The sequence below is a fragment of the Centruroides sculpturatus genome, unplaced genomic scaffold (genome assembly GCF_000671375.1).
Source record: "Centruroides sculpturatus isolate CEXI.00-Female unplaced genomic scaffold, Cexi_2.0 scaffold1039, whole genome shotgun sequence".
Taxonomy (NCBI): Eukaryota; Metazoa; Arthropoda; class Arachnida; order Scorpiones; family Buthidae; genus Centruroides; species Centruroides sculpturatus.
In genome coordinates, this window is record NW_019385341.1 from 199,084 (window position 1) to 209,607 (window position 10,524).

Here is a 10,524-nt window from a genome sequence, read left to right on the forward strand (position 1 = left end):
TATTTAAGTACTGACTGTCCAAAAAATAAACAGATTTGTAAAGTTCCACAGTCTTACTAGCTACAGCACGAAATTTGTATATATTTATAACGCTTCGGATCAATAGTGAATCGATCATTTTTTGATCAATGATAATTTGATCACTCTCATCTAGAGTACTCGGTAATAAAGGAGCGAGTGTTTCAAACACGATCGGTTCACGACAATAATCAGAAACATCGTTAATGAGTAGCGATGTCGACTTGGGTCGTACTTCCATTTTCATCAGACCAACCAGTGACCGAGTGGATAAATCCACTAAAGACTGGTAGTTGGCGGCGGATTCGCGCTCCACAAACGAGCTGGCTGCGCGAGTTTGCCGGATTTTTTAACGTGTCTAAAGCCTGTTCACAGTCACTTTTGCAAAGCGGAAAACAGCGGATGCGGATTCGCATCACAATCTCAGGTTTTTCGCTTTGGCAGTCGTTTCACAATCCGTAAACTTGCCCGCAACAGATTTGCGGGCAAGTTTATGGATCCACTAGATTTCAAGCATGGCTAGTGGAAGCATTTTGGTAAGATGGTTTCCAATAACAAATGTGGTTTTACTATTAATCTTAACCAATCAGTCATCTTGTATTTTAACCGATAGGAACACTTTTAAGAATCCGATAATTGATTGTGACACAGAAATAGAAAGTAAAAACCATAAGGACGATTCCACCAAAATATAGCTTTTTGAATCGCGCGGATTCCGTTTTCTCGACGACTGTGTACTTAATATCTGAACAGAGTCCAAATTCCCATAGAAAATCCTTCGGGAGGCATTCCCTTGGTAGATCGCACATGTGTTACGGCAAACCAAACCAAACTATTCTTATCAGGTAGGCAAATTAGGCGACAAGTAGCTGCTTGGACTATCTAAAGCGGAAACCAAAACTTGTCAATCAGTAACATATTGTTCGTTCGCGGAAAAATTTGTTGTTCTTGTTATATTTTTATTAACATTAACATTACATCCATATCTGTATCTCAAAAGTCAGAGTCTTAAAGGAACAAAAATAAAAAATATTTTTGAAAACATAAGATATAAGGATCTATGCCAAAAAAAAATTAGAAAAATAACTGATTCAATTATAGAAATTCTATGTAAAAACTAACAGCAAGAAAATATTAAAATTAAAAGTTGGTATATGATAAACTTTTGAAACACTGTGTAAATAAAATGATTCAAATGTTTGCTCATTTGTTAAATATTTGATAAAAATTTTCTAAATTTTCTAAAAAAAAAAAAAGATAAAAATACAGTATATCTAGCAATATAAAATGAAGATAATGCTCATTAATAGAATGAGTAAAAATAGAATTGGTAATAAATTATCCCATAATTAATTCATTAAAAAGAATAAGTTAAATTAAAGAATAATTGATCAATTTTTTTAAAGATTGAAGCTATTTTTATATTGAAATTGTTTCAATATAAAAATAGGACTTACAGTTAGTGAAGGAGAACTTAGAATTATGATACAGTAAAAACCTTATAGTGTTTCTTTAATTAAAGGTATTTATGAATGTTTATTTAGATTTAACGCTTAATTGAACTATTACATCCATTTGAAAATAGTAACTATGTCAATATTTTATGTATATATAAATTATTCAAGTCAATTGAATAGATGCGCAATAAAATATTCCTCTACAGCATTTCAAGATCCAGATCGAATCCGATGTAAACATTTGCAATCCTTCAAGAATACTTTGAATTGGGCCAATGTTTCTCCGTCCTTCATCTAAATCAAATTTATTTCAAGTCGGATTCAGTGTTTAATGGATTTTAATGGATGAAATTATAGTAGTTATATAGTCCATTTTGTGTTAGTGTCACGGTTAGTACAGCTAATCATAAATTACTGAATAGCCTACAGCTACTCAACTATTAAATCAAAATATGAAAATTTGATGATTATATTTATTTAGTTAGTAGAATAAACTTAATTTACAGAATTACTCGAGATAATTTTCTGGTTAATTAAACATTATAAAGAGAAATATTCATTAGTTTAAGAATAAATTTTATTTCTATATTTATCAGCTGAATGTGACTAGATTTAAGTTATATAGTCATACAGACCGTTCAGATTCATAGCTGGCTTTTTCTAATACTAAAATTCGCCTTTATTTATAAAAGAATTACGTTCTCTCGAAGTCAATCATGTAACCGAATGAATAAACCTACTGAACACCGGTAGTTAGCCATAAAACTCCACAACGGCTATAAGCCTGCAAGTGGAGTTTTATGGGTTTTCTTTGCGTGTCTAACACCTAAATAGAGGCCAGTTTTCCACAGAAAGTTCTCTCGGGGGCACTCCCCCGTTGTCAGTCGCCCATATATGCCCATGTATCTAATCAAGCCAAGCCATTCTCTTGAACAAAAAGATTATCAATCGAATTTTTACACGCCCTTCTAAATCACACACAGAGAAATTCATATTACTATTATTATATATAGAGAAATTCATTTTGTCTCCGAAAAAATTCAATAATAATAATAGGCTTATTGTAAATTTTAGACTATATCATTAAAGGTATTAATTTTCCTCGATCAAAAGAAAAAGAAGTTTCATGAATATAAAAGAAGATTGTACAAAAAAATGCAAATATGACATCTGTCCTTCGCGTTACAAATCTATATATATAAAATTGCTTGTCCTGACTGACTGAATGACTCACTGATTCATCACCGCCCAGAGCAAACCGCTGGACCTAAAGAGCAAAAATTTGGTATACAGTTAGGGTTCGTTATGAAAACGCACACTGAGAAGGGATTTTTAGAAATTCCCCCGCGAGGGATGAGGGAGAGCATTAAGGCTTAACCGGAAGAACGGCTTCTACTGTACTATTTTAGATGCGATTTTTTGTTTTTATGTGCGTTTTAGTAGGGTAAGTCATGGCAATGCACACTAAGAAGGGATTTTTCTGAATTCCCTCGCGGGGGGGAGAGGGAGAGCATTAAGGCTTAACCTGAAGAACGGCTTCTACTGTACTATTTTAGATGCGATTTTTTGTTTTCAACTACATTTAGTCTTCATTGAGTACTTAGGTGTATTAAATTGATAACATTTCAGACATTGTTATATTTTTATCTATTTCAATTTTAAAAATGTTCGAACTGTTTTAAATTCGAATTTGTTATTGCATATTGATTCGATTATAGAACGATTGTAAACGTTCCAGAAAATTGATCAAATTGAAAATAGTTCGTTTGATTCTCTTCAGTTGTAGGTGTTATATAGACCTAACAATTACTATGGTTATTGAAATATTGAATGTAAATGGGGTTTGCTTGCAAAACCTCCGCGGACGAAGTCACGGGTAACAGCTAGTATAATCATATTAGGAGAAAAATTACCCTATGGTGATGAGTCATAAGGTCTAATGTAAAAAAATCTATTTCTATTAAAACGTTTTCAATCTCATAAAAGCCGTCTGTTTTCAAAAATCAAAAAATATTCAAAAGTCAAACAAATATATAATAGTGAAACAGAAATTTATACTTAATGCCAATTTAACAGCAATGAAAATTATTTAAAACTTATTTATTGATTATGATAATAATTATTATAGATTCACTAGCTGTTACCCGCGACTTCGCCCGCGCGGATTTTGCAAGCAAACCCCATTTATATTCAGTATTTCAACAACCATAGTAAAGTAATTGTTATATAACACCTGCCGCTGAGAATGATGAGAATTGCTGAGAATCAAACGAACTATTTTCAATTTGATCAATTTTCTGGAACGTTTACAATCGTTCTACAATCGAACCAATATGCAATAACAAATTCGAATTTAAAACGGTTCGAACATTTGGTTAAAAAATCGAAATATATAAAAATATTTATAACAATGTCTGAAATGTTATCAATTTAATACACCTAAGTATTTAATGAAGACTAAACGTAGTTGAAAACAAACAATCGCATCTAAAATAATACAATAGAAGCCGTTCTTCAGGTTAAGCCTTAATGCTCTCCCTCTCCCCCCGCGGGGGAATTTCGAAAAATCCCTTCTTAGGCCAAGAACACACATGCGTAAAATTGTGTGGCAGAAAACTGAATCAGAAATCAGTTTTCGGTTCAGTTTCTGTTTTTCGCTTTTATGCCAGAACATACATACGTAAAAATTCTGACCGAATAAGAAACGGAAATGTAAAACGTCATATATAGTTTAGTAAAATGGTGTCGTCGGTATCTGATATTATTATTAGTTGGTGGCTGTATTCCATTCAAACATTGATGATTTTAAGAAATGATTTTATTAAAAAACATCAAAAGAGACGCTGGTGGGTTAGAAAGCAATTTCGAGAGCGTGATTTACATGGATTTGATAATTCGTTGATTCCGGAACTATAATTTAACGATCGAGAATACCACTACCACTAACAGTGCTACATTTTATTAATTTTTTTCTCTCATATATCTATCCCTTTGTACGTACTGTACTTTCCATTTTTTCTCCGCTGCCTCTGCTATAATTTATAAAATTCAAATTAATAGACTTGTATTCCGAATTGAAATAAAGAACATATGATCTAAATACTATATATCGATTCTACTACACCTACCTGTTATTTGAAATTTAGCACTTTTGGCCGTCCATGAACTTCGTTTAAATACAGTATCTTTATACGTAAAACTTTTTTGTCATAAAGACACTGATGGGGTCAAACGGATTCAATAAAGCCTTCTATTTCATTTATTTTTCGTTTTTTGGAGACCGTCACAACTATAGGGCTAACCGCCATTGCCGTCATTATTAAAATAAAAACCACGTGTTGACTTTGACGTCACAAAAAGATTTCTCTATATTGGAGGAATTTTGGGCGTAAAAAGTAGAGACATGCTCTACTCTTTTTTCGGTTATTTTTCTGCCAAAATTTCAGAAAAATGTTTACGCTTTCTGTTTTATGCTAGATTTTACGCCGAATTTTACGCATGTGTGTTCCTGGCCTTAGTGTGCGTTTTTATGACGTACCCTAACTGTGTACCAAATTTCACCTCTTTAGGTTCAGCGGTTTGCTCTGGACGATGATGAATCAATCAGTCAGTCAGTCAGTCAGGACAAGTAAGTTTATATATTTAGATAAATGCTAAGCATAGAAATATACAATTAACTATAAAGAGATGGTGGTATAATTAGTGTTTATAAGCAGATATATAAATTTCCATTATGCATTAAAATGAAAATCCATAAAGCGAAGACAAGTTTACTTATAATATTCTTTACAAATCCATAAATTAATTATCACCATAGATTCCAAACACATCTACTTTTTGTGACAAAGATATCACTAAAATTATCATTAAATATATGCAAAATTGCAATCATAAACACGAAGCCTACTTAAAAAACTCTAGTGAATGCATTAATAGCAAGGTAGTGTAATATTCGTGGTTGGAGAGTAAAGTATACTAATCATATCTCATCACCGCACAAGAAAAATTGAATGTATATTATTGTGACAGCGTCACAATGTCGATTTGCGATTTTTAATCATCTTTTAATTTTAAAAAATTTGCATGACTTCCGGTCCATAATCCTAAGCTTTTCATGTCTGATCTCGGTTTTCATCCACCTAACTCCGTTTTCGAGATTAAAAGGACAGATGAATGGACGTCAGTGGCAATGCATAGGTTTACAATCTGAAAATTGCGACCTAACAACAATTAGTGATATAAATTTGACAGATATATTCTTGACTTGTTTCGAAACTGAAAAATATTCGTTACTGAAATTCGAAATCAGATTGATATAAAAAAATTATCACATTTTATATCATAATATATGAAATCATATTTTACATTTATAAATCTGCGGCTTGAAGGAATAAGGGTCAATCACTTGAAATTGGCTCTTATTCTTCCAAGCCACAGAAATAAGAAAGTGCTAATGAAAAATTATCATTTCGATTCTCCTATTTGAGTATATTTCCAAATGCTTTTTCAAATAAATAAAGTTTTCTTCAATTGGTTGTATTCTCTAAAAGCATATGTATGAAGACTTTTTAAAATATAAGGAGCACGGGGCATTTTTCATACAAAACATCATAACTACATGATGGGATATGGCAACGCAATACGTGAACGATCTGCCAAAGGAAAATATCTCCCGAGAGGATTTTCTATGGTAAACTGAGTCCTATTTAGATATGAAACAGGAAAATAAAACACTAAAACCTTCACGTAGCGAGTTCGGACCTCGTTGGTGAGATGCGAACTGGCGATCAGTATTCAGTGGTTTACCCACGCGGCCATTGGTGAGTCCATATCTACTTAAGACCTTTATTTCAAGGATCTTAATACAGTAGCCGACTCTTATCTTACTTTCATAGAATAAGACTAATTTTAGTACTTGGAATACTATTATATAAATATACCAATTAGCCAAACTGAGAGCGTTTGCAAGCAGCTCACTTGTCAGTAAGCAACCAATGACATAAGTTCATTTCGTATGAAACGGACTACGTCATTGGCTTGCTTATTTATGTGCTTGCCAGACGTGCCATGTCTATAAAAACGGAAATAAATTTTGCTTGTTCAAGCATATTTCTTCAATAGGAAAATCTTACTTATTTTTAAGATAATTATACAGGTATCCCTTATAAACGTGGTTAATTACTCCCTCGATCCTACCTCGTATATCAAAATCGCATTAATCAAAATACGATATCTAAGTTAAATAGACAGCTGGTAAAGCACTTTAAATTAAAACTTCTGCCGCGCATATAAAGGGATTGCCCACGTGTATAATCAAATCCCGCGTTAAGCAAGAGATACCTGTAATCACTTAAATTTAATACAATTAAAATCATTTAATTTATATGATGCAAATGAATTATTATAGCTATATCAAAGTATGTTATTTAACAGTATACTTCATAATAATAGCTTTTAAATTTAACAAAAGCAATAATAAAATAAATTGTAAACATCCATTACTATTGCTGCATTAATGTAAACAAACTATTAACATTACGTAATAATAACGATTTTAATGTATCTTTAATCGTAAATTAAATTTTAAAAAAGAAAATTAAATTAACTGATTAGCTAAGTTAATATTCACGATTAATTTAATTAAGGCAAAACAAGGCACGAAAATATAAATTATTCCAATTAGTAATATCATTTGTCAAGAAAAAATTTAATTAATAATCTTCACAAGAATAAAAATATCCAAGAATCGAATTTCCTAAAAATAAATTATTTTAAAGTTTATAGATATGTCTTTCACAGTTTATCTGTGATGAAAGACTTATCTATAAACTTTAATGCTTTGTCAATTAGAACGCAAAACTTAGTTATTAACGTTTATTCGAGTGTGTATACGCAGTGGCGTAGATTGGGTGTCAGCCGCCCGGGGCGGAGGAAAATTTCACCCCCCTTATTTAGGTATCTCAATTTAAAAGACTAAAATTCAGTTTCGTCACAGAATAAGTAATGAAAAATTCCGTGCTCATTTCAATCGGTCCGAATCGTAGGCGCGACAAAAATATGAAATAAAATGGTTCAAATTTTTACAAGATACAGTATTATTATTATTTATTGTGAAATTTTGTCGCCCCTTAAAAGTGCCGGGGCGAGCCGCCCCTGCCGCCCCCACTACGCTACGCCACTGTGTATACGTACATAATTAACTTGATTATATAATAAAATGTAAGTTGTAGCTTCGAAAAAATTGCATTTTTATGATCTTAATCATTTGAAATTTGCATTTTTTAATGTTTGATTTAATCATCTGAAACATTTAGGATTTTTAAATGGATTGTAATTTGTGTGATCTAGTTTTATCATCTTTTCATCATATTTTATCATCATGTGAATTAATCCTGTGATAAAAATATGTGCTTTTAGCATTAAACACATGTACAGTACATTTATGTGTTCAGGTTTCGTGTTCGACTATATTTTCCGCAGGTCTTAGAGAGTAACTCTGAAAAATTTGGTGCAGATCGGTCAAAGGGTTTAGAAGAGTATAAAGGACAGACAACCATTCGAATTTATATATACTGTATATAGAATATTTTATTTATAAAGTTTTAAAAATACTTAGATGGAAAAATCTATAAGCATTTCAAAACTATACAAATTATCGTGGAAAAATCAAATACCAGTATATAAAATAAGGAATTAATGATTATTTGAAGTCTACTGTCTTTTTTTTTCAATGGCAGAAGAAATTATAATTGTAAGCAAGACTACTTTAAGTGAAATTACAAATAAAATAAACGCACAAATAAGTTAGGTGTATAGTAAATTTGATACACTTTAAATAACAATTCGAAAGATAAGATATATATTAACTTTATTACAGATATAACGTAAAAAAATATATATGTTACATCTTCTAACAACGTATGCATTAATAGCAAGGTAGTGTAATATTCGTGGTTGGAGAGTAAAGTATACTAATCATATCTCATCACCGCACAAGAAAAATTGAATGTATATTATTGTGACAGCGTCACAATGTCGATTTGCGATTTTTAATCATCTTTTAATTTTAAAAAATTTGCATGACTTCCGGTCCATAATCCTAAGCTTTTCATGTCTGATCTCGGTTTTCATCCACCTAACTCCGTTTTCGAGATTAAAAGGACAGATGAATGGACGTCAGTGGCAATGCATAGGTTTACAATCTGAAAATTGCGACCTAACAACAATTAGTGATATAAATTTGACAGATATATTCTTGACTTGTTTCGAAACTGAAAAATATTCGTTACTGAAATTCGAAATCAGATTGATATAAAAAAANATAATAAATTTTAAATGAGAGTTCAATAAATCAAAAAAAGCATAAATTTAAATTTTTAAGTGTGTATTTAATTAAAACAAAACGTTTTAGTATAATTCAAAGTGCTCTTTTCCTTTTCTGTCATAATAGAAGAAAACGACTCACGCAAGAAAACTATTATACAACCGAATCAAATAATTCAATTTGTGACTTTAAACATCAATATACTAAAGGTTAAACATCCAAGATTTCGATATTAGAGAGTCTAGTAAGAGAAGAATTTCGCTCCGTCAACTCAAACAATCGTTAAGGTGAGATAATGGAGAATTAATGGGAATTCTGATAAAAGTCGAAGAACAGAACCAATTGAAAGAATAGAAAATAATAGTAGTGGATACTCGAGTTGATAAAATACTCGAAATATCGCATCAATAAAGATTATTTTCGGAAAATCTGTACGTCGGAAAACGGGGGACGAAACGACCCAATTAGAGTGTTCTAAAAATAGAAATCTTCATCGATCGACGACCCATATTCTCCTCTTCTATCGAGGTCGTTTCTAGTTTATGCTCTCCGAGGTAGCGGGACATTCTCTTCGTCTTCTTTCCCAGAAAAATCGAGGTCGGATGGAGAGAGAAGCTCTCTTCTTTGTCGATAAAGTCAGGGACACCAAAACTGGGGCAATGGTAGAGAAAGTAAACGCATGCGCCATTATATGATTGATTTTCGGATTACCGAAAGCGGGAGTGTCGGTTGCCAACGCAGCTGTGGAAACATGGCCGAAACAAATAACACTAGCTAAAGAGTGCTTTCCCGTTAGGCTGCGTTGTCAGAAGGTCAAGATCACTTTACAGTAGTTCGACGTAACTCGCTTATACATAAATGACAACTGAGAATTGATAATAATAAAAGTTAATTTTACATCGGAAAAAGAATCTTACCTTCAGTATAGTTTCCTGCTGGAGAAGAGGTAGCTGGGTCTCGGAACAGACCTCTTCGCTCATTTCAACCTCTCGAACGATATATCCACGATTAAAGCATCGGTCGTTCGTTCGTTAATCGAGATTTTTAATTTTTTCTCGGCGTAGCCGACACGAAAAGTCAGATAGACGTCTCCTGCCTCATCGCCACGGCCGCCGCTGTCGGAATTCCTTTGCCCGTCGTTCGCTAGGTGGCGCGAGCTTTGCGTCGTTTGGTAACCTTTTAGCTGATCGAACGTAAATAACAACAACAACATAAACAAATAATGAATATTGTCTCTGGTTAATTTTAAAATAGTTTTTAACAAATAAATTAAAATTTTAAAATGTATTTTTTTAATTTATAATAATTTACAAAATTTATTATTATTATTTTTTTTAAGTAGTGATTGCTCGTTTGTTTGTCATTATTTCTTTATAGATGGCAGCAGCATTGCGATTATTTTATCCGAATTTTTACCATTTTTTTAGAAAATTTTTAACCGTTTTAGATCTCTTCTATTTCAAATACGTCTGTTAATCACTTTAAGATTTTTAAATAATTAATATTAAAATGTACGGCCGATTATACATATAACATAGTTGTCATGATGGTACTCCATCAATTCCCTAGAGTCGTGTTTCGACAACCTGTTGGCTTTTGATATACAAATTCACGAATCTCACGCCAATAATTAACCTTCTAACTTAATAAAATTGAATCTTCACCTAAAATTAGATTTTTCTCTAACTTTATATGTTAGACTTAAATTTATATTTATGTGGATTA

The 10,524-nt window shown here is 31.9% G+C and overlaps 1 protein-coding gene across 2 annotated transcripts in view; it reads right to left on the minus strand.

The window, feature by feature from the left end:
• LOC111637873 (dual specificity tyrosine-phosphorylation-regulated kinase 4-like) overlaps positions 1-9,963 on the minus strand; it is an 88,489-nt gene extending 78,526 nt beyond the window's left edge. For both annotated transcript variants that reach the window (XM_023383466.1, XM_023383465.1), the window contains exon 1: positions 9,717-9,963. In XM_023383466.1, the coding sequence (XP_023239234.1) occupies positions 9,717-9,779 (63 nt within the window). In that variant the 5' untranslated portion in view covers positions 9,780-9,963. The remainder of the gene's footprint in view (positions 1-9,716) is intronic.
• Between the last annotated feature and the right edge of the window lie 561 nt (positions 9,964-10,524).